Source organism: Bombus impatiens, unplaced genomic scaffold (genome assembly GCF_000188095.3).
Source record: "Bombus impatiens unplaced genomic scaffold, BIMP_2.2 scf_0664, whole genome shotgun sequence".
Taxonomy (NCBI): domain Eukaryota; kingdom Metazoa; phylum Arthropoda; class Insecta; order Hymenoptera; family Apidae; genus Bombus; species Bombus impatiens.
In genome coordinates, this window is record NT_177083.1 from 137,264 (window position 1) to 163,286 (window position 26,023).

The 26,023-nt window shown below is 33.9% G+C and overlaps 1 protein-coding gene across 1 annotated transcript in view; it reads left to right on the forward strand.

Moving 5' to 3' along the window:
- The window catches only part of LOC100742678, a gene marked incomplete at its 5' end in the record, with an annotated part of 192,300 nt that overhangs the window by 115,511 nt on the left and 50,766 nt on the right, over nt 1–26,023 (forward strand). Inside the window, 3 exons of the mRNA XM_033322743.1 lie at nt 9,740–10,178; nt 19,024–19,257; nt 20,400–20,866. Of these exons, the coding sequence (XP_033178634.1) occupies nt 9,740–10,178; nt 19,024–19,257; nt 20,400–20,866 (1,140 nt within the window). The remainder of the gene's footprint in view (nt 1–9,739; nt 10,179–19,023; nt 19,258–20,399; nt 20,867–26,023) is intronic.

Sequence of the window (26,023 nt, forward strand, 5' to 3'; positions counted from 1 at the left end):
CTTAAGGGGTTAATCCAATTCAAAGCTACAGGAAGGCTACGTAAAAGTAGAATTTATCCTTCGCAAGAAAACCGTTATCATCGACGTTCCTTATGTTTTCCGCTCCTCCGCAATAACATAAATTTCCAGATAACAATATACCAGACTAAAATACGGTGTCTATCGCGTTGAAGCACAGGAAGTGTGAATCGTCCTTTACCAGCTCACCCTCCTATACGGCAGCCTCTTTTCAAAAGGTGACGCTTATCTCGGAATCGCAGTAAGTACGGATGAATTTAGACGTCGTAAAGTTTTAACCAACGAACTGGATCCAATGCTTATCGATCGAACCTGACCTGGATATCTCCTCTGTCTCTGTCCTGTCTTGTATCTTTGAATCCGGCTAATCGAGAACAAACGTATCGTGAATGTACCGTTCTATCGTGTGCAAACAGTTGTCTACGGTCTAGCTAGATGCTTCTCAGATATGTCGAATGAACGTACCGTGTCTGATAACAGTTAAGCTCGTAATTGACTTTTGTGATCCAGTTAACAGACGGATGATGCGACGTTCGACGTTTTCGGTACAGTAAATTAGCGTCTTGTTCAGCGTCCGTTTAATCGACAACATTTTCATTCGAAGCAAAACGACCGAGAAGAGGAACGATCGATGCATACTGTGGCTCATTCATCATTCTTAGCGTTTATCGTAAAAGAAAGTTCGATTCAATGAAAGAGTATATCTTTTTGCATTTTATTTGAAACGATAAGCGAACTTTTGTACATGCACAGTGTACAATGGCGAGAATACAAATAGGAAATGACTTTATACGAGAATCCAATTCCATTCACTTTGCGATTGTTATTTGAAATAAAAATTTGAAAGCAGTCTTGTGTTTATATGCTTGGAAATATAACAATTAGAGGCCTAATATTATTTGATATTATTAATTAGAACTCTGTATTGTTATTAAAAATACATACAAAAATATATTCATCCGCTTGCCACTATACTTTCCATCGTATTTTACTATTACATTACATTTATCTATAATGCTAGGTATTGATAAGAGTTCTTTCAGGATACCGATTTAAAAAAAAACATTATCCATACGTTTGTCAGTATTGTATCTTTTAAAAAAAATTCCATTCTCTACTCTACTTTCCCAAAAATTCTATGCGTATCATAGCCTTTGCTTCATTATTGGAGATTGGTCCGCTATTCGTTATCGAATCGTTAAAGATACTCAAAGCAAGAGAATATTCGATTATTTAAACAGAGAATAATTGACAGAGGGACTTCAGTAATCTCTGAAATTTCGCATTTTTTTTTCAACGTTGCAGATTTGTAGTAACGTAGTTAACAATTCTTTGGGATAGAAACGTTCTTTGTAAAATAATATGCGTTTCATAAAATATGCACTTCATAAAAATCACAAATTTGTTTCAACAGTATGTTGTTTATTATATGAACGAACCTTCGACACGCTTATACCTATAATAAATAATTACTTTCAAATTCTATTGTAATCATGATAATCTTGTGTCTTTACAGTATGAACGAACATTCATAAAGTTTCACGAAGTATACGTAATATATTCATCAAAATTTTCTGCAGGAAATATTCAAATACTCGCGAGTTGCTGTATATATTTTATTTCAACATAACATTTTCTATCACTTTCTTTTTTCTCCATAACAGCAACGAAATCTAAAGCATTAGAAACAGACCTCGGTTATAAAGCTGCGTTATCCCTTTCAATTATTGATAATATCGATCTGCTTGTCCTCGATAAAAGCGTAGCATTTAAAAAAGCTATGTATATACTTACGTATAGTACGTTTTCTCTTTGACTGCAACCAGAAGGAAAAACTGCGCATAAAGCCGCGAAGGTTACCTTTTATGGTCATCGATAAAAAAAAAAAAACGCTACTTCGTGATCTATTTAACCATCTATACAAACAGATCGTGCATAAGTTACAGCTGTTAGTGTTAGTCCAGAAACCAGTCGTACCTCATGCTATCCATTTAATAATGAGCTCGTGAAAGCGCAAATACGTCTAACGCAACAAGAATTTGATTATCACGTTGCTAAATATGTATATCGCATAGATAGAATCACATAAATTATTTGTAGCAATTCATTTTCATTACACTCGCTACATAATAACATAACGTAAATGGTTATGGTAGAAGGAGTGTAACATTCGTTTCTTGAATGCTTTACTTTCAAATCTGTTTAACCAGCGAGCATTAATAACCATAATTATAATCCTATAACGCGAGAATTCCGACTTTTAGACGATACAAATTATAATCCGAGTTTTTAATGCTTTTATACAAAGTATTAGATAATCGTACGAATTAAACCTCCGAGTAAATTAAATTGAAGATGATTAAAATGATTAACAATTTATAGTAATATTCTGATTCTAAATGCCATTACACTAATTCTAGAAACTCTGTATTAACAATTTTAAATTCACGTATTTTCCTATTTTATGTAGCAATTTGTGGCATTCCGGTTAGTTGAATAACAGAAATCATTTTACAATTATATTTATATTATATGATTTCTAGACGCAAAAAGCTTGAATTTTACTCGAAATAATATCGAAATAAAATAAAAAGACACATATAGTAAATAAAAGAGAAGCATAGAACAGATGTTTTATAACGTTTAAGTGTTAATTATTAAACGTGACAGAACGCTTCATGCATAAGACATTAATATGATGTATTAGTACTGTCAAAATTGTATTGTACACACGAAAGATAGTAAGTATCGTTATTTATTTGCTGTTCTATACCTATCTTGTTCAATATCGATATCGCGAATAATACTGCTCGCTAATAGTCGAGAAACTCGATTAATAGAGGCTCTATTGACAGTAGGGAATATTACCTGCAGCAATACCAAAACTATGTCAACATTAAAATTAATATGCCTGGATGCAAGAAATTATCGTAACTCTATTAGTTAATCAATGTTTGGGAGTTTCTTTAAATTACTAATAATTTAACACGACATTCGAGTGAATGATTGTGTTATTATAAATGAATTATTACGTAAGAAAGGGACGTCTCTGTAGAAACCTAGGAATTACAAAAAATTTTACCAAAGTAAGAAATTTTGCGATGACTAAACATAATACGTTTAGTATATATTCTCCTTATAATTCAAGAATCGCAAAAGAAATATTCCTATCTCTTCTTAAAGAAACAACCGATTCATCATTTGTTATTCGGTACAAAATTTCACGAATCATTATTTTTCGCTTTTCAATCATGTTACATCTTCGCAACTATAATACATCAACATACCAACGTCGCTCTATCACTTTCGACCATTACTATTCCTCCCAACGCGTAATCATTATAAATCATACAAATGAATATTATTACTCCTTTGGATAGCTACGATAAAAGTAAGTACATAGCTATAGAACTTTTTCGAATTAAAAATTCTAACAACAAGAACGTTGCTGATACCTTCTTTTTAATTTTTCCCTCTTCTTCTTCTTCTTCTTTTGTTCTTTCTTTGCTTCCCCCTCGCGAAATTACAGTTCGCGACAGATCGTCACGCTCGTTTTTCGTTTGAAAAACGTGGCCGAGCCTGTCTCGCGTAAGTCTGATAGTTAGAAACTCATGCGTTATAAATGAGTCATGCACTGGTGAGGTGCAATTACCGATGCAACGGTGGTTTCCGACGCACCGTTCGACTTATTTTCCTTCTCACGCGTTTACGCACCGCGGACGATATAAAATCACCCTGTCAACGCTCTGTTACGAGTGTTCCCTCGCGACTTCGGGAAAAACTCGGGATACTGGTGTGTAATTAAGGTAAAAACTGTGTTAAAACCTCTGCCAGTCAGGGGAAAACAGGGTTCTTGTTCCTTTGTCGTCTTTCATAACGGTTCACTCTCGTAGCTAAAACACTGAAATTATCATTTTTCAACGATTGCCACCGATAGCGAAATTACTATCGCTATTGTTTTGTAACGTAAAAGGATAATGTGTATCACGTGAAATATTTTTTGAGTGTGGCAATCACTGTGTTTGGTAATTGTATGCCGGCAATTTCGCCTCGTATAAGTAGATAATTCTTTCTGCATTGCCTTTTGTAAGCTTTTTTGCCGCCAAACATAAATTCTTGAGAACTCTGTACGAGACTGTAATTATGGTAATGAATGTGACGAAACGTTGACAAGAAGAGAGGAAAATTGATACGGGCCTGGTATAATACGAAATTGATTTACAACAGCCATGAAAATTATGCTTTTGCGACGTGGATCTCTTCTATGCTAAGGATTCTTCGGCTTTAAACGGATCTTAACAAATTATAGAAGATGGAATTGAAGGAAATTGGAGGAAAGCAAAGAATTGAATTACTTGTAGCTTCAGGGAGAGAGAACGATTGTCTCTTAGTCTACTGTTCGTTTTTAGTATCCTCCTCTCTTTTTCATAATATTTTTTCACACACGGTATTGCAATGTGTTCTAAAAACTTCTACGCGATTAGATAGAATTGTCGCATTTTCATAAATATCGGATGAACAATTAAAAAATATTCTATATATTAAGACGACATTTGAATGGGTGCAAGTTATATTAAACGATTTGTAGATATAAAAGATTACTATGTTGAAAAGGTTTATAATCGACTGTATGTTTTGAAAATTGAAATTGATTTATTTGTTTCCTTCGGGATCGTTTAATTAAACTATGTATTTATCCCCAGAAAGTCCCAGTTTCTAATTAGAATTTCGGAGCACTCGAAACTTTCTTCCTGTTTCTGCATAACGTGTCATAAACTTACGAGAGCGCCGGAAGTCAAACTTAAACTTGGAATTGCAAAGTGATTTGCTAACTCAAGAGCATGTGTAACCTTCTCATTTTAGCAAATTTGCGATACATCGAATTCGGAAAACTGAATAAGAATTCTCTCTACGGGGAATTTCCGAATGAAGTGCTATAAAAATATAATTACTGAAATTTATTTCAATTTGCTTACTTTATTCGATTATAAAAATAGTTAATAACATAGATTAAGTTTTGGATAATATAAACGATCAGTAAAGCGTTAACGTTTAAAAATTGTTGGAGTTAATTATGATTTCTGTCAACATATATATTTTCTACGTAGGTAACACTTCTACGAACTAGTGCGAACGCTTTCCGGAGTATTTCCTGTTTGCAAATGTCCGAATGCAAGAATAACTTTCTCTTTGAGCTATTCACTGCCCGTATCTTCATCATAGTACACAACAAGCATGACGTAATTTCATAAGTAAAAATTTATGAGCGTTATTTCCCGAGAATCATAATGGTCGAGTTATCTTACCATTTTGTCCAATTTTGGTCGAGAAGAGATAAAATAATATTTGTTAATACTGAAACTATCGGCCTGTAGTATGTGCATGTGTATGTACTCAGATGCATTAGAATAGATAAACTACATAGTCCTATTACTATTACCAAGCAAGTATAATCATGTTTCCATTTGAATAAAACTCATCGTTACTTTGATCTAAAGCACCCGCGTGTTTGTGATAAAATAAAAAGTCTGAGATACATTATTAACTTAATAATTTTATCTTATAAATTCGTATAAAAATTTATATAATCCTTTACAAAAATATTAAAACTTACGAAAAGTCTGAAATACGTCACAGTAATTGAAATACCACTGATATTTTTCCCGAAGCCTGATAGTATCTAAATTTTCCATCTATAAAATTCTATCTATAAAAATTATAACGAACCGAATTCAGTAATTTTATCTTACAAATTTAAATTACAAATTTTCATAGCCCCTCATGAAAACACTAAATGTACCATTTACAAAACCATAATCGTTCAAAATGAATCGACAACATTCAAATTTCCTATTGAAAAAGATATCGACGAACCGATCTCGCAAATTTAATTTACAAATATGTACGGTTCCTTGTAAAAACTCTTCCACTTAGAAATCCACGATCTTTAAAATAAATTGACAGCGTTTGAATTAAATATCCACTAAAAAGACGTATACTCCGGCGATGCCATTAATCAGACACTTGAAAAGCAAGTTAGACGCGCCTATCGCAATTCACTGGAACGGGTTCTTGAAACGCAGCCGATTCTTTCGTCGAATTAAAAGTTGGCTGCTGCAGACGCAACAAGCAGCGCGCGGCACCGCTTTCAATTATTCCTGCTCCGTTCGATGAATGCGTGCCTTAGCGTGTGCGCACGTGCGTACGCTCCACGTCTGTCATTAATAATACAGTTATGCAACGAGGTTCGTGCGCCATGGATATTAGTATCTCGCCGCAATATCGTGCAACGCCTATGAATCGAGCTCGATAAACGCAGCGTTAAAGGTATGCGCTTTGAACGCCGCGCTGCGTGTTAGCGCCCTTAAACGATCGTACGGAACAAGGAATCCTATTATTTTCTGATATGTTGAAAATACTCTGTTACGTTGTTCTCTCTCGTGAATCGTAGAGAGGGCAACTTAATTCGATCGAACGATAGATAAGGTATGTACGTTGATCTGAATGATAAGCTTTGGATAAATTTTATTCCTAATATAGAGATAAATTAAAGAGAAGAAGTTTGAATGATAAATCGTTTTCTTTCTTTAATATTGAATAGTACAACTTAATTCAATCGAATGACAATTAAGGCGATTCGTGTGACTAGACATGGACAAATTCCGTTTGAAATTAATATTCGAAAAATAGTAAATGGAAATAATTGATCATAATTGAAAGACAGTTTGTGAAAAGTAATTTCAGAATCTGCTGTTGTGACGTTCTTTTCTCGTTAATCGTGTTTAGGGCAACGTAATATCAAAGCCACAGATATGATACGTAGATTCGAAACGAAAGTAAGAGGAAAAGGATTATATCTTGAGATAATGAGTGTTTTAACTTTAAAATATTTCACAGATAACACAGAAAGTAATTTCACTTTATGTCAAGATATTAATATCGAATAGTCGGTTCGAATAGCTGGTCTTGCCAAAATTGTTCTTAAAACGATGCACAGATTCTACAAACGAAATAATTAAAATTCTAATTCTGGATGAATATATGCCTTTTTATAATTCCAGATTTTCTTTTAAATAATCCTATTATCCTTCACACTTTTCAGTCCATATGCTTCCGTCCCTCATTTTTCATAACGATCCTCTCGCCTTTTTGGACGAAAATGAAAAATCTACTACGCCTACTGGCGTATCTCGTTAAAACGTTTACTTTCACGTGAGCTCTTCCAAATGAGAATGGCGTCATTAAAGAGAGTTGAATAATTAATTTATCTCGATATGGCGCTTCTTTACGTTAAATAATATATTTCAAGTGCTAACTTTTTTAAATGAATCAATAATTAAATGAAACATGTTATATGTATTTCTTTCATTAATTAGAGGGTATTATATATCTTCAGTAATAAGGATTCATAAATGCGAGAAAGAACGATGCTTTTAAATTGTGCTTCTTCGATCGTAATTATGTTAAAAAACTATTATAAAATTCTCTTCTAAAATAAGATACAAAAATCTTTGTTTTACTTAAATTCGTTCGACTGAATTTATCGTAGGCTTTGATTTATGCGATTGAAAAAGTATCTGATAAAGTCTAGGAGAAACGTGAATAACGTAAAAATCCTATAAATAAAATTAACGATATTCACAATAAATGAAATGGGATTCTCGTAATGACGATACTGGTGTATAATAATAAAATGAATTGCATCTTGAATTTAAATTCATGTATCCAAGACGACCGCAGAAATAATATAGTAAGAAACAATTTTAATACGAATTAAGCCGTCAACATATTCCGATGACCCTATCGAAATGCTGGCTATGATCCAGGCCCATTCATAGCGCCAAAGGAGTTTGATACCGACGAAACAGATTGTGAGGAACGAACAATCAGTGCACTGTTACTGACATGGAGTATTCTCGGAATGCATCTCGTAAATTAGTGCTAAATAGCTTCCCAGCTTTAAATCGTCTGTAGCTATGGACTGAATACAATATTTAAGATAAGGAGCGATATTTTCCACTTTGTAAATAATTTCCAAATGATTTTGTTTACTATCTATAATTTAAAAAACATAACATTTTTACTTGCCAGTCATTACGACAGTGTTATTGTCGTATTGTTATTAATTACTAATAAATGTAATCGCGTATGTTTATATGATCATCCTAATTAATTGTTCAAGAGTTTCTTGCTTTTTTTTTGTTTGCAATTATGGCATTAAAAATGGGAAATTTTTTTGCTCCTGAATATTTGATACGTAGACACCTTCCTAATTAGGGAAAGTAAATATAAAATACAAAAACATCTTTGAAGACTTTTAATAAATAAACGTATTAAAAATAATAAGTACATATATATACAGCTTAAGCGTACAATATTTGAGTGTAAAGTTCAATACACTCTATGACGCAGAATAACTCTCACTCTCAATTCCATTCAGCTATATGTGTATATCTTCCACACACTACATATCTTACGCTTATATATTCTTTCTTTCTTTATTTTATATTCTCTCTCTCTCTTACTCTCTCTCAATCTTCTACTCGTTTCAGACAAATTATATAGACATTACCAAAAGACATTCAATCACATTCAGACAAAAAGCTCGAGCATTTTAATTTCAAGTACTCTCGGTCCTTCATTCCTCTAACACTTGAAACTCATTGTCAGTTATTATAGAGAATTACCTTTTGCCAAATTTCTTTTCCCACGTAATCCAAAGCTACTCGACCTGCAAATCGCACGATATTCAAAATTATACCGCGAACGTTTGTGTAAATTCGCATATTTTAAACACACAGCTGAAAAACTGAAATTTAAACGAAAATCTGTTTCACCAGCTAAATATTATAATCAATCATTCTCTAAATATTATAGCGAATTACTCGCTGGATATTGTAACTAAACTGCGGATATACATATTTGCCAATTTTTTGCGAACACAACTAAAAGAATAAGATATATTCGTTAGGGAGCTGTTATACTTACCAAATACTATAACGTGTAACTGTACTCCGGATATCAATATTTACATTTACTATTTACATATATAAAAACGAATGACCTGACTTCGATTCAACAACGAACAGTCTAATCTCGTGAACCAGGGAACATGAAATTCTAGCTGCATATTGCTCCCATGACGTAAGCAGCCACTAAGATAAGATTTTTCGACATTCATCCCCTAAGGGGATGTGGAAAAGAAGTGGAATGTGTTTTTACGGATTCCTCCATGTCCCTTAAGCTCTATGGGATTCCTAGCTAAGTTTATAAGAAATATAGTTTTATATATTTTTACATATTACCTGCATTCCGCGTATTTTCGCATTCCTAAATTCCTCATAGCTAAATGCATAAAATTCCGCACTCTGATTACGACAAATTGCACATTAAATACTATAACGAGTCATTCGCTAAGCATAACGAATTATTCACGATATATCTTATCACTCACCAAATATTCTGTTTTGAACATTCCACACATTTCTCCCCATTGAATCGCATCCTATCCTCCGCCTTTCAATTTCCCCCTGACAATTTGCTTCTTAATTCACCATCCACTCAATTCCCTCCTAAACACTCAATCCAAATCACCGCAAGAACCGTAAGAAAGAAAAGCCTGTAACGGTTGTTCGCAAGCATTCAGCGTCTCAGCGCCGATATCTATGAACTCTGAACGTCACTGAGCAGCGCGTAAAACGGAATGGCATGATTGTTGCAGGCGAGGAAGTCGTAACCGTGCCTCCGGCGAGCGGAGGTCAGGACAGTTGGAAAGTGCAGAGACTTTCGTTGAGCGGCGAATCGCCCAACAACCGTCGTAAAGGCTGTCGTCCTCAACTGCAGCCGGGCAGCAAACGTACACGGCCGGCGCCCGCTACACCGGCGTTATCCTGCAAGGTCAATGCCAAGGACATCGACGAGTACCTCGACTGGCCGAACAAGGAGAACACGCCCGGAAATGCCGTGAACGCTGCCGAGGGGACGACACAGGCACAGATCGAGAACGACAGTCCCAACATGGGGTCGAATTTGAGTCGACACAATGGAAAGGGCCTCACCGGCCGTAGAACGCAGTCATCGGGAAATTTGTGCGATCCCAAAGGGAAATTGAACAGTATGGGCAAGATACTAATGCCGTGTTCGAGCGCACAGAGAGAGAGGTGAGCATGATATTTTGTAATTTTTGGATTTGGTGTTGAGTAATCGGAGTAATCGGTAATGATTTTATTATTTTCGTTAATATTAATTATTAATAGAGTCTCCTGTTGTATGGGCTTGTTGTTGTTTTATTTTTGTTAAAAAACCTGAATGAAGCTTTCAAAACTTTTAAGGACGGTCTGTATATTCGGTCGATGTCCTGGGATATTTATTGTAGATATTGAACGTACTTTTGTTTGTAAACTAATCCTCTGTTTGATCGTACAACGCGTTCTACTTCAAAATTCTGTGTACTGAATTTTTCTGGTTATATTTACGTTAATGGAATTTAAACTTTTTATCGAAAAGTAGTGAGTCTTTTTTATAGTGTCGAGTGTGTACATGATCTATGTAGGGCGGTTAAGAAAGAACTGAATGTTTTAGAATGATCTAATGTTTATTTAGCTCACATGCAAGGAAGTATAAATAGAATTAAGTTTGCTTATGAAAAAAGATTAAATACATTAAATTCTCTTGAATTTTCTCGGCCTGTTTGCTTAGTTTTTCCAATATTGAACTATGCGCGCACTGCTTTGACGTCAGACATGCTTTTCCCAACAGTCAAATACCGAACCAGTATTCTCAAATTTTCGCATAAAATTGCTATTCACTTCGTCCATTTCTTCCCTTAATGTTTCAAGATTTTGATCTCTTTTATACTCCACTGTTTCACTATGAAAAATCTTTCTTCCGTAGGATAAACATTATTTTAAATAATACATTAATTTTCTGAACAGCTGAAAAGAACTCTCTGTTTAATACCAAAAAATTCTTAAAACTGGCGACAGTGAAACTTATCTCGTTAGAAAATATTTCGATTTAAAACATTCAGCCTTTTTCTTTCCCATTGCAAAAGTTTGTGTATCTTTAAAATAATTGTCGTTTGAAATAGATTTTCTGATAATTTAAAAATGGTTGGATGATAGCGATCGAACAGGATAATTAAGGTTACTGTATCAATTGTCGTAACTAAGTAGTAATTGAGTGCTAATTGAGCTTGTGCTTTAAAGTATTTATTTCTTGAGAGTTTTAGACCAACTTTTTTAACGATTGGCAATTACTACTTTAAACGCTTTCGTATAACAGCTTGTAATTTAATATATTACAACAAATTAACGTTGTAATTTGCAAACAATGTAGCGGAGAATATTTCACCAAGTTCCACGAAAAATTTTTCTGCTTTATAATAAAACAACAAATCCATGGAATTTTGATTGAATTCCTCGTTTGAACTTCAGCTCGCATCAAATATTTATTTACGTCGTTTCAATATTTAAATGCACAAAAAGATATAAATTATTTATGTCATTAGATATATCGTTGATATAATGTTTTAAGCTGAATAAGAATAAAATTCTAATCCTATTACTCGTAAACAACTTTTTAACTACGGAGCAACATATATTTTCCTTAATATAACAATCTACTTTTCGTAAAATATCTAATAAATATGTTTATTTTAATCAATACTAACAAACGCAGTTAAATTAAACAAAAGCGCAAAGAAGTAATCGACGAAGAAGCTACAGACGAATTGATAAAGGAAACTTCTGTATAATTTTCAACCAGTCAACCGAGCGACTTTCGAAAGAATTATAAAATTAATCGAAATAACGTTAACAACGATCATCTTCGGGAATTTATTCGAACAAAAATCTCGGAAAGTACGTACATAGAAATTTTCGGACTCTAAAACGGAGAAAGAAACGCTCGACGAGAGAGTAAGTGATTTTTCGTGTTTCTAATTCGGTCGAGTTCTTCTTACCGTGCCAAGAACAAACAGAATTTAATTTAACGATAAAGTCGGTGGATACAAAAGGTCTGAACGATTGGAGGATATAGAAGGAGAGGAGATCGGTTCGCGATCGATTCTTTCGCAAGATATTCCCAAGCCGCGTTATCGAGCTTAAATGGACTATTGATACACTATTGCCCAAACATGCCAATTCTAATTAATATTCAGTCAATGTTTGCTTTACGTTCAGTCATACAACATGGGTTTAACATGCTCGTCGATTCTGTCTCGATCGTGTTAGCACGAGAAGAACGTGATCGATGAAAACTAATGAAATGTACTTACCGAATATCTTCTTTGTCCACTTTGAAAATCCGGAACGATTCTATTAAATCGTTGCATAATACAATGTCGTTTCTCAACGTGATTTTATTTTTTTGTTTAATCATAAAAAGATCCGACAGTTGTCTTTGCTTGTACACTATTTTGCACGGAAAGCTTCAAATTATTATTTTCTTCGTTAATTTAATAACAGGAATTATATTCTAGCAACGGTATAAAAATCAGCTTCAATTTATTCAGCAGTTTATTGTATTATTTTTCACGTTAAAATTAAAAATAACGAGAATAAAACATTTATGCATTAATCATCATTTATTTGAAAGACTCGGTTTGTTATATCGTTATGAGTTCAATAACGTCAAATAAATATATATGCTCCGGATATAATTACCAATTACCTTTCTTTTCATTCTAACAGTCTTAGCGAAATCGTATTCCAAAGTTAAACGATTACTTTCGATCCCGGTCTACTTTACTCGCAATTGTATTTATTACCTACACTAATTAAACGTTTCAAACGCTAAGTATCTGAAATATTTTACCCTGGTATTCTCGAAAACGTATTTCCGAATTAACTTGATCCTTTTGACAAATTTCTTCATGTACATTCCCGTTACGCCGCGTTCTTCGTGCGCTTCGTATTATCACTTGATCATCCGACATAACTGAATATGCCAGGTTAACGTAGTTAGTTTTTATTGCGTGGAAGAATTTTGTAGGCAGGACAAAAGAGGATTTCACTCGTGCGAAACTACCGAGGCATTCGTTTTGCTCAACTATCTTTACTGCCTCATCTTCTGGATGAATTTAATTACAACGCGCTTCCGCCTACAGTTGTAAACTCTTTTCGAATAATGTAGTTCGCAGTTTAACAGGTACGGAATTTACTGCCTTCGATTCTAGAGTAACCGGTAGAAGGAAACCAGTTCGAAGCGCTTTCTGTTGCGCTTCATTTAAAAAAATGATAGAAACCTATGGATAACTTTCTCGAAGTTTGAATCAATAGTGTAACGATAGAGAAAAACAACTTTATTTGATAATAGATAAATTTAACAAAAAATGGTATTCATCTGCTATCACTTTAGAAATATTGAAAAAGATTAGAATACGACTTGTAGAATAGTCTTTTTTATTGACTTTTTACTGATCTTCTCTCGTCCATGAAAACTAAAGGACAGAGAAAACATATTCATGAAATATCACAAGTGAGACTAGCAAAATATCAGATATTGATAAAATATTTCTTGAAGCAGGTTTAATCTATAGACCGTGAATAAAAAATAAAAGCATAACAGATTGACGTTTACAATTTCAGAAACCACTATAATTGATCATTGACTGGGCTCAGCTGAAATCCTAGATTGAATTTTCTAATTTTTTTGGCTCGATCCATCTCTTTTAAAAGCATTGACAGTTGCAATGTTTGATAAGACATATTTACGTTATCTTGTGCAAAGGTGGAACTAGTAGTAACGTATAATTCAACAGCAAAGAATTTGTCGCGATATAGGATAAAGTATTACGGTAATTTTTCTGTTAGACGTATCATATAATGGGACGACCTTTTTCCAACTGCTATGCGTGGGTTAATCTTGTATATTCCATCTCGATTTTTTGTATTGTGACCTCGTTCTAGAATATTGATGTGTGTCTTTTAATTTCAATTCTTCATTATATGGCAAACACCAGTTAACCCCAGTTACTTTCAACCCCAGTGAACCTTGCTAAACATTGATAATTAGATAACGTGACAAATTTGTTTCGAAAGAAACCATTTCGTTTGTCGACGTGTGACAAAAAATACAGAAACTCGAAGGGGAACTTGTAGAGAGAGGATATTTTATTTAAACAAACTATCTATGTAATTACTAAAATAATATTGATTTCGTAGAATCATGTGGATTTCAACGTGAATTTATGAGAAATTTCTACGAATCTATTTGACAGAAACTGTTATAAAAACAGTTATTTCCATTTTAGAAAATACAACAGAGCAAAAGAAACGGCACACCTATACAAAGAGAGTGTCTTGTTCATATATGGACGATTGGTTGAATAAAGTTTATGAATTTTTCGACTGTTGTTCTTTTCAATTGTGGCAGTTTTGTATAATTTGTAACTAGTTCGATAAAAATATTTTCACTTGTAAAAGAAATTATTTGCAATATCGTATCGAGGCGTGAATTTCAATTCTGATTATAGAGCGGAGAAACACTTAAGCGATAATTTTCAATTATATGGATCGTGATCGTGTAAATCGTGATTTTGTGAAGCGAAATAGCGATAACAGATTAATATATTCATTTTGCGCTTGTAATTATCTCACTGCTCTGCATGAAAATTACAAAATTAATTGCATGTCGATTACTAAACATGAACTATTCGATATTAATGAAGATGAAATTAATGGCTACACGTCAACACTGAATCATCTTCGCATAATTTGCTTTGTATTCAAATCTTGCAGCATTTTCATGTAGCTGGTAAATAATTTTTCAAGAGAATCAGTTACAAATTAAATGCTTCTAAAGATGTAAAAAGTACGTTACCCTTTAAAGATCTTTGATATCATTGCAAATTTGAAACGTCTTTCATTTATAAATAAATATTTCCTTCTCTCGTCTATGAAAACTAAAGAACAACAAAACATATTCGCGAAATATCACAAGTGAGACTAGGAAAATATCAGATACTGATAAAATATTTCCTAAAGCATTTTTAATCTATAGACAAATATTTTCCCGCTGTGAATAAAAAATAAAAATATAAGCGTTCAAGGAATAAAACCAGTGAAATAATACGAGCCGATAAAATATTTTCTAAAGCATTTTTAATATGTAGGCAAATATTTCCCTACGCTTTATACAAATTAAAAAGATAATACAAAATATTCCAAAATTATTCGATAAATTAAAAAATCCATTCAGATCTCATCTGAGAAACTTCTGAAAAATGCTTTTCACCTCGGCTTAAGAAATAGAAATGAAAATGCCCGGAGTCATCCAAATTAGCTACAGAAGAGGATAGTAAATAGTAATAAATCAAGGTTGAATCAAGGGAAACACTACTCATAAACGGAATTAAGCGCGATGCTGTCGTGGATTCCTCGTTACGAGGTAGTGCTCAGCCTTGCTTGAACAACCAACAACCATGGAGTATAATGTGGCATAACAGGTTAGTCGCGAGATAATTTAAAGTCCCTTTAAGGTCGGTCAGTCGCGGAACTGGGGCGGTTTCCATTAAATCCTCGTTTGCACGAAAACGGATGCGAGCTGCGAGGAAACAGGGATGAACAGGGTAAAAAGCAGAGAGACACGGGTTAAAAGGCGCACGAATCTTGATCTCATTTGCGTAAGTGCTGTTGTTCAACATGCTCACGATGCAACAATATCGAACGACGTATGAAAGTACTTTTCTTCTTGACGATTCCTTTATGTGAGAGAACTATTGAAGTGAAAGGAACCTGTAGGAACAGAACCGTATTGTATAGGATATTTTAAATAAAGAAAATACGAGTACAAATGGATCCCATTTATGAAAATGACTATGCTACGTGTTGATTTTAAGATTAATAGGAAATGTTGATGTAAAATATAAAGTACAATATATGTTATATTATTAAAGGATTACTTCGCTTTCTCTGTTACTGAACATTCAAAAATCGTTTGTTAGCAAAGATTAATCTCTAGATCTGTAAACCATACCAATTTCCTTTCTAATCGATTCTAATTTATTCATCCTATTCCGATTTATCCGATATCTGTTACTCAGTGCCCGATACTTTCGAAACGTAACTTACAAATTCTTTAATTAAATTACAAGAACCGACAGCAATCAGATTCCAGAATACAAATCTTCTCATTGACCTGAGAGATCAACGAAACAGCTACGAGTTTAAATAGCCATAGGGAATAATAAACACGACATTGGAATATTAGAGAAACTTGTCACGGGCACGTCATAACGCCAAGTAAAATTATGGTCGATTAGAAATATCTACCCAGTTTTAAACTGTATAATTTGTTCTTGAAAATTCCCAAGGTCTGAACGTGCTCGCGTACGCTTTACAACGGATATATTGTAATATTGGAAATGGTGTCACGTGCAAACGGCGCGAAAGCTTATAACACGTAGTTTGTCGTGAAACCGCTCATCATGTCTGACAAGCTGCGTAACATGTAGACACAATCGTGACGCGAAACGAAACTGAGATTCGCAATTGGTCCCTTTATGAAAATTCTTTTCTACGACTGCACCGTTATAATAATATAGGAGGTTTAATCGTAATTTCGGTCAGAATAGAAAGAATATTGTGACAGATGATAAAAACAGTTCCAAAGAAACAATGTTAAATACAAGTGTAATATACAGGGTGGTTGGTAACTGGTGGTACAAGCGGAAAGGGGGTGATTCTACGCGAAAAAAGAAGTCAAAAATATAGAATAAAAATTTTTCGTTTGAGGCTTTGTTTTCGAGAAAATCGACTTTGAATTTTCGCTCGGTACACCTACATTTTATCGCGTCTCGTTATAACGGATCTCGCTGTAGATCGCTGTTTCGATGGAAAAATTAAAAAAAAAATTAAAAAAAAAATTTTACTGTAATGGTGAATATTTAATACCGTTAAATTTTAGGGGTTAATTCTTCGATGATGGACAAGTTTTACTTAGTATAGAAGGAATATTATGACAGATTGTAAAAATAATAGTTTAGGAAAAATGTTATATGCAGGTGTAGTACATCACAATTATATTACAACTTATTCTTCGTCATTGTTAGCTACTGTTTTAATATTAACATACTAAAGATTAGCGCTATTTGACAATTACAACGAAGTGCATAGGCAATCAATAATCTTATTGATATTACCACTTATTGATTATACCACTAGAGAAGAAACGATTCCTTGCGTATCTTTGATCTTCATTTTAATTAATTCGAACAACGATGGTTCTACTCCATTTTCAAAAATGATCGTTTTGCATTAATGCAAATATGACACACCCGTGCTACGACTATATCTGATAGCATGTGACAGCCACATGCTTTATATGTCACTTGTCAAGATTATGAACTGTTAATATAAATAGAGTGGCGATAATGTCAGAAATTTATCGCGTGACATTTGTCGGTATGTTTATGAGTTACTCTGTTTTACAGACAAATGGAAATTGAAATTTAATACTTATGAAGGATAAAAAATAATGACGTTATGATCGTCAGTATTTTGCGCGTTGATAAAGTTTAAAATTAACTACAAAGTGGCAATGTCTTTATGCATGAATGGATACGACTTTGTGTCGTAATCGGATGAAATTTTCATAAAATTGACAAAATTTAATTAACGTAGAACAATGAATAACAATGAAACATTTCATTCTCTTTCATAAATATTCGAACTTTTATTGTTCTGCGAGAAATTCTGTAAAAAAATATTAAAGATTTTCCGTAGCTTCCTTTATCTGAAATTCACATTAGAATTAATCGATTAATTAATGTGAAATAAAAATATTGTAATGTTATTATTAAAATCAGTCATTTTAAACCGCTATACCCATTGTAATTAAATTAGAAATACAAAAAAGTGATGAATATTTTTAGCCAATTAGGAATTGCTCTATTGGACGATAACATTTTGTTGTAGATGTTTTCTTATGGAAAAGAAAAAAGTATAGCTTTGTCGCCGAATCGAGTCTTCGCTATTCCCACTGTATGTTAAAACGAATCTCGTATGTACACGTACCATCTAACTCAGGAAAGTGAACAAACACCGAACTATGTGAATTATGCAAACATCGACAATGCGTTTTCCTGCAACATACGCTTTTCTTGTTTAGTCTCAGGTTAAATATCATTGTTTGAATTGGATAATTGGTTATTTCATGTTTCACGTAAAGCACGTGAACTATATTTGTAATATGATGCAATATAGGACACGATATACATGTGACAAAATATCTTAAACATAATACGATATTAAAATATATTATTAGTATTATCAAAGCATATTACCGAATATATCTAGATTAAAAAATATGTTCAATATAATACCTCTAATATCCGGAAGTCCCATGAGGAAATAATATTTACATGCAAAATGTAATACTATAGGGATAAATATTACAGAGATAAATATTTGTGTAAAATGACAGGAGTTATTTCAAGTAAAAATTATAAAATAAAAATAATTAAAGTAATAGCTGTATTCGCGTAAATGAAGGAAAACTTTTTCATATCATTCCATTTATTTTGATAAATAAAATCTGCGCCTGGAAACTAAATTTCAAATTTCATACATGTACAGTAGAAAAATTAAATTTTAATTACCGCAATCTTCGTTCATTTTGATAATTTGATTATACGAAATCTCATTTATCTGTTTTCATTTTTAATTCTCTGAATTACCAACATTCCTAATTGCTAACCGCAGCATACAATTTTCGAATAAAACACAAGGTAACTTTTGATAATGATAATTTAAAAATAAAATAACGAAGATCTTCCTACTTCTTTTATGCCTCACGATATACGCATTATTACTTTTGCATGAAAATGTTAATAAAATTCCAATTTCGTTATTTCATCGTCTTTGTTATCATACGAGTCTTATTTTAAATTAATGTTAAATTATTAAATTGGCGTATTTTATTTCATGAAAATTTAGATCGACATTTGAGCCATCTTATGCCTTTTTCGCGAGACATTCAGAACAAGTAACGGCTTCTTTGCAGATATAAATTCTGTGGCTCGTTGCCCAATCATCTAGATGACAAGGACGTGCTGGACGACGATCCAAAGGAAAATAATAACGTAATGACGGATACTATCACCGGGAATCTTGGTGGAACTCTACCACACAAGAAACGATCGTTGGGCGTACATTTTTCAGACGGTGGACCAACTGGAACTCTGGATCTCGTGAAACATCGATCGCAAGATTCTCTCGATGAAAATGATCCTTGGAGGTATGCCATCACTTACTTTTGCACACGATTTTCTTAGCAGTAATGGTATACGCATATAGATCAAATTTAGAGCAAAATATCTATGCCGATTATCGAAGAATATTGAAAACGAAATATTATGTTTCGTTAAAATTGCAGTTGAAACGAGCTGAAATTTGTTGCATACGCTACGGCACCTGTCTCGTAGAGTACTTTAGCGAATTTAAAAATATATGACTAGATTTTACTATAGTTGTTGAAAAGGAGCAATTAGGGTTTCTTATTGGTGTATTGTATGATATATCAAAAGTAATATTTGTGGTTACGCTAGTTCTAGTATATTACAGTTGCGTGTAGAGTTAATTAAAGGAAGAAATTTATGTAGGAATGTTGAATAAATGTAACGATACTATTTAAAATTCTAAAATTAAAGAAACACATTTTGGTTACATTTTTCATTGCAACTAAAATCATATTAAAATGGCAGATATTACGTAAAAGTGGTATCGCAGACCCGTAATGCCAAAATTGCAGCATTTACGCAATTTGCATAATAACTGTGCAACTAGACGAATATTGTAACAACGTGTATAAACGAATGCAAATGGCAAGGTATCTACTTCCTAGCATTTCCGTAAAAACTGACCGATTTTTCGAAAATTTCATGGAACGACATGAAACTTAGATAATAAATCTTTTAATGAAATTTTATCCCATCATATTTAAATTACTTCCTTATTAAACATGAACGTTAAATACAAGAGGATCTTCAGAGAGCTCATTAGAAACATACGAAATACGAAACACTACTTCATTTTTCGTTTTTCGAGAATTTTTCGCTCAATTGACACCACGATACTGTACGAGTTACTCATTCTGAAAAATCAATTTTCTATTATACTAATCCTATAACAAATATCCGACCTTGCAAAACTATATACAACCTATGCAAAGTTTAGCACCTATTTTATATTCGTTAGGTAAAATTCATTTATTATAATAATCTAACGAATGTTCCATCTTATTCGGAAAAGCTAAAAATTAAATCGATGGAAAACTAAGAATAAACCGAACAAAGTAAAGGGAGAAAAGCACGACAGAACCGATCGTCAAGGAAGTTTCTGTGTCATTTAAAAAATTCAAGAATCCTATAATTGTTGCAGGTACCAGCAGAGTGACCTTGACTTGGTGAGGTGTCGCCATGGAAATTTCGACTCCGTGAGAAGAAATCGTAGCGTCGACACGGTATCTGGAGATTCGACAAGAAGGTACACTCGGGACACGTCCCTGGAGGACAGATGTCACCGAAATTCGGATCTCGACTTGGTGGGCACGCTGCCGAAACGGAAGCAGGAAAGTAGAAACGGCGGAAAGGCGTCAGATACGAACTCTTCGACCTCGCAGCCGCGCATCCCTGACGCCACAGATAACGATCTACTGATGCAGATCGTGCATAAGCCTGATTGCGAGTTGGTCAGGCATCGACAACAGTTTAGCAAGTGCATCGATTTGAAGTTGAGCAAACTGGCTGGCGGGGAACCGCAGGATCAAGGTTACGCGTCCGAACGGTCACCCGAGGACGAACATCCGCCCTCGTTGCCTGGACAACCGTTCCCTAATATAACTCCTGGTGAGTTACATTTTCCATTTATGTATATTCAGTGCACGCTGTGGTTTCGTACACTCGCGTCCATAGGTTGCCGGATGTTTCATTTAAATATAATTCTTTGTCGAATTACTGTTTTACAATGTCTAGTCACGTTTGTGATAGAGATGATAGGCTTGATTTAACTATTGATATTGATTGATAAATTACTACGGTGCTATTTGAAAGTGTATAGCGTATAACCACTAAAGCTACCAGCTATCGGATACTTAAGAAATAGCAAAACAAGAGATTGAAATGTATAAGAAATAAATACATAGATTGTATTTCTATAAGAAAATCTTCAAAACATATCATAATTTAGTTTTTCCTAAGACAAGCGATTAATAAATATCAACTTTATCTTGTAATTAGAACGCACTTAAATATGGCAAGTATCAAAATACTTATATACATGGGAGTATACTTTAGGGTAGTGTTTTGTGTGTATACTGATAGTAGAATTAAATCGCGAGCATTGACACTTACGCCGAATGAAAATTACGTTTTAATTTCGATAAAATCTTAATGGGGAGTTGAAAGCTCAAAAATATTCAGTCAGATAAAGATATTTAATTATAAATAAAATAAGGTAGTCTATATAGATTAACAGGCTTATTCTCTTTCGTGCGGGCCGTGTTGGAAATGTTCGATGAATAAAATCTTCATTTCGTAAATCAGTGTCATGTTTTAAAATGTAAATAAAATACGAGATACTGAATATAATACAACGCAACGAATTAAAACTGGATATGTACAATATATGGCGAAAATATTTTGATACATTTCGATGATAAATAGTTTTGAAATAAAAGTAGTATATGCAGAATATATTATATACGCTTTTCAATTCCAGATTCATTAGTGAACAAACGAATTATTTTAGAATTCTTTATAAATGTACCTGATATTAGAAAAAAGTGAAACCGTTGAACGTAAATTATTCGTTGTATTTCTATAAATGGGGAATTGTTTATAGCTTGAAAAATAAAACTCAGACATTCTTATGCATGAATTTTCCTCATCGTCTTGATATCTGGGATACAAATATCGCCTACTTTTCTCTAACATCCAGTGTATTTACAAGATTTTAATAAAATTAATCGGCGATATGTTAAAATTGAAATTTGTAAATTATCAGACGATTTATGACACAATGATGCGCTATATTTAATTACATCTAAAAGAAACTGTTACTACAAAAATGGCAGAGGTTTCTGCGAAAATCACAATTCAATTCATTCAATCACAATTAGAATTCGAAGTAGAAATTATAATTCCGTGATCGGAACAAAGTAGTTCACGTTCGTTGCAATGTCTAAGCTGTAAACGAAACGAGCAACATTCGAAGTACTAAACGCAAACGTATTTTTACGTTTATTACTCTAGTTTTCTCTCGATATTCTTTTCCTTGTGAAATTTATCTCGTACACCGTTTGCGATTTCTTCCGTACTAATCGTTTCAAAACTTCTTCCGCTCTGTTTCGTTTCTCCTTTTTCTCCCTCTTTCCTCGCCACCCACCGCGATTATTTGGTTTCTTCGTTGTTCCTTTTCTTTTCCACACCGCTCAAACCAAGCTGCCTTTAATATCGTTTCGTTACGATGTATCCACCCCCTTTACTACTTTTCTCCACTTACGTTTCAGCATTCATTTTTACGTATCTTTCAAATAATTCCTTATCTCTCCTCGAGATCACTCTGTAATTTTCCTTCCTTCGCCTTTGCCCCGGTTTTCTTCTATTCATAGTATTATTCGACTTCTTTTCGTGAAACTTCTTTCATCCCCTTTCCCATTGGCAGGCTTCCCTTTACCGTTGTTCGATAACTTTGTTGGCTTTCCAATCTGTTTGCTGAATCCCTCTTCCCGTCACTTTTTCCCTCCCTTCTCTCCCTCCCGTCTTCCATATCGTTTTCTAATTCCAACGCGTGTATCATCCCCCATTTTTCTTCTCTGATTCGTAATCGACGGTTAACGTAATGGCAACGTGCAAATGAAGAATAATGTCGTATTATCGGAGTCTTATTTTCGGTGTTTTGTGTATTTTGAAGTATTACCGTAGATGAGGGAGAGATTAATGAATATAGAGGATGAGTTTCATCTTCTTAGGAAGGGAACTGTCTTTTAGAGAATTTTTGTTGATAGTAAGAGATTAAACAATTTAGATATCGGTGGTAGATGATTTAAAAACTACGTGTCTTTCCTGGAACATAATTATTACAAGAATAAATAATTTACAAATTTTTTTATGTCCTATCAAAATATACCCTTTAATTATTTCAATTATTTTAATTATATTTTCTTATATGTATAAAGTAATCATTTTACTATTGCCATTTGATTGCCTATGGGACTCCGAGATTTATTATTAAGGAGAACTTAATAATTCATAAAATTTGTCTAATAACAAATGTATTTTATATCACACAATAAGTTGTAGCAGGAAGCAAAGTTAAAATAATTAGTAGGATGTAATGTAAATTAATCGTCAAGTTTAAATCAGCAAAACAGTTTACATGTTTTACGTTAACTAAAATGTCAAATACTCAAAAGCTTTGTAAATAACCTAACGGATCAATCTTCGTCATAAAACCATTTACACCTCGAATCACCAGGTAATAATCACCTCTTTCTCGAATTTACCTGTGTCATTATATTCATATTCGCAGCAAACACGATTCCCAACTCATTAAAGTTTCCAGGAACATTTTCTGCTAACACGATTGAAATCCACGTTCAATCACGACCATACGTTCGCTGATTTTTCTACCAGCTACAGCTTAACGAGTACAACCAGCAGGCGTAGATGACACACCTTGTGAGTTTATATACTTTTAATTAAGAATTAACCTGACGCAACGTACTCCACAAATTTTCGGACTTAATTTTGCGAGAAGGATGAACAAATTTTATCTTGCTTTTTCGACTTATTTTCGCGTACAAAGCAACCTTCTGCCAATTGTGCGCTCCTATCTAATTGAAAATTAGAAATTACAGAGCATAATATATAATCGAGAATTGTCAAATACACGTGTAATTGACAAACTTTCAGCCACGATAGCCTCGAAGATAAAGCCTTCGACGCAATTTTCCTGTTCTTGATTTTCGTCTTATTTTCAGTCATAAAATCTCAGCATGCGACAATGTATGAAAAATCCGATGAACCAACTCCCATTAAGTACAGTTCTTACCGAAATGTAAAAACTATGACATTATGAGAAGAACAATCGACTTGCCAAACGATATGAACAGTATATCAAGTTCAGATGAGAATTGAACAAATTTCTTAGATTAGCTGAAGAAGGTTTGTCTTTTAGAAACTGTAAGAACCGTTTTATTTCTTTTTTCTTATTTTAGGGTGGTCTTGGGATTACTTGGAATGTTGTTTTGTTGCCTTTCATTCTGAAATTTTGCTCATTCATTTGGTAGATGTTCTACAGTGATTCTTATGCAACAAATGTTACACTTCTCCGGTTCTTCTTTTGCGATTACGTGAACATTGACAAAGTACCATATCGTGTTCTTAGCCTGGTGAGTATCGACTGATGTTCCCTATCCAAAAATCTCTGTCACTTTGTTTATATGCGAAAGCATTTTAGCCTCGCAGTGTATATCTATCTACAATAGTAAATTTCATTGCATCAAAACCTTCATTGGAAACCGTCTCTCTGTCGGTTTTTTCTTCTCCATCCAACGGTTGCTGACTCCTTAGTTCTATCATTCTCCAACACTCGCGGGCATTTTATCGTCTATCCTGCGTCACATTAAGTGGAATAAAGGTAGAAACACAATGGTCGGAGTAAGGACGAAGGGAGGGACCAAGCTTGACACACTTTTGTCGGATGAATTTCACGGATAAGACGCGCCAGGTATCTTCTGGGAGTCCTTTGTCGCTGATAGACGGCGAAGTGCGCGTCAAATTCAAAGCTCTTTGTCGCGGATAGCAACGTGCCAGTTCAAATGAATACGACCACCAACGCTCTATGCCTTTCTCCCTCTTTCAACGACTTCGTGGCTATCCATCTTCAATTTTTCATCGGTAATCTGTTTCCAATGGAGGCAGATACTTTACCCGTTTGAAAGCGCAATAACGTTTAGCTCGCGAGAATTTGCTCGGATTTTATTCTAGCGGCTTTCTTTCTCGTTCTTTGGATCTTAGAATTAGTCTCGCTCATCATTGCACGTGGACATTTGGAAATATTTCTGTGAATACAAACAAAGAAATGTAACCTAAATAGAAGCTTAAATAAAAAGAAAAATTATAGATATCGTTGGTTTTTTTTTTTTTAGAGAAACGACACAATTAGAAATACAATCAGCGACACTAATTTTTCAAGAACAATTGTCAATAACACGATCAATAAATTCGTTTACTGTCACGAGTTAGATAATAATCATCGTCAGGGCATCATTCTTAGAGCCTCTGATAAATAAACTGTAAATGTTTATCCAAATGTTATTTTTATGAGCTCTAAAGAAATATAGTTGTAGCACGAATATGTTCCAAATTAATATTTCTTTTTTGTAAGTTTAGCGTCGTGTTATTGTTCGTGATTATTAGCGACACCTTCGATATTTCAGATTTTATTTATTAGACTGGTTTGTTTGAGGAATTCTATCGTCGTCTTTGTGTTATTCTTCTCTGATTTCTGATATTTTCTGCGATGGATAGTTACGTGTTATAACTCGTGAAACGTGCATTATGTATCTCTCGAGAGAAAAGCAAGAAATTACAGAAAATTTTTGATCAATGGGTAAGATTGGCACGTTAAGTATAAATTTCATGAATAAATTTCCAATTAGTTCCAACGTTTGAACAATTTTGTACCGTGGCACAAAGACGTTTCTCCCACATCTGATATCTCATTTTGTATGCTCTAAACAACGCAGGTAGAGATTGAAGTGTAGGCGGCTAAGTGGGTGGTGGTGTAGCATGGCGTTGACATAACAGGCTTGCGGGAAATATATCGAGGCGCGGACCGTGCATACGCAAAACTTCCCACGGCTGATAACAATCCGGAAATCGAACGTTATGGAAACGAGGACACCTGTATTCCCCTGTTTACAGTGCCGGTCTCCCTCCAATCTTGCGTCGAACTTTACCCAGCTTCCCGCCAACTTTATTCGCCTGTCGCCGTTGTTG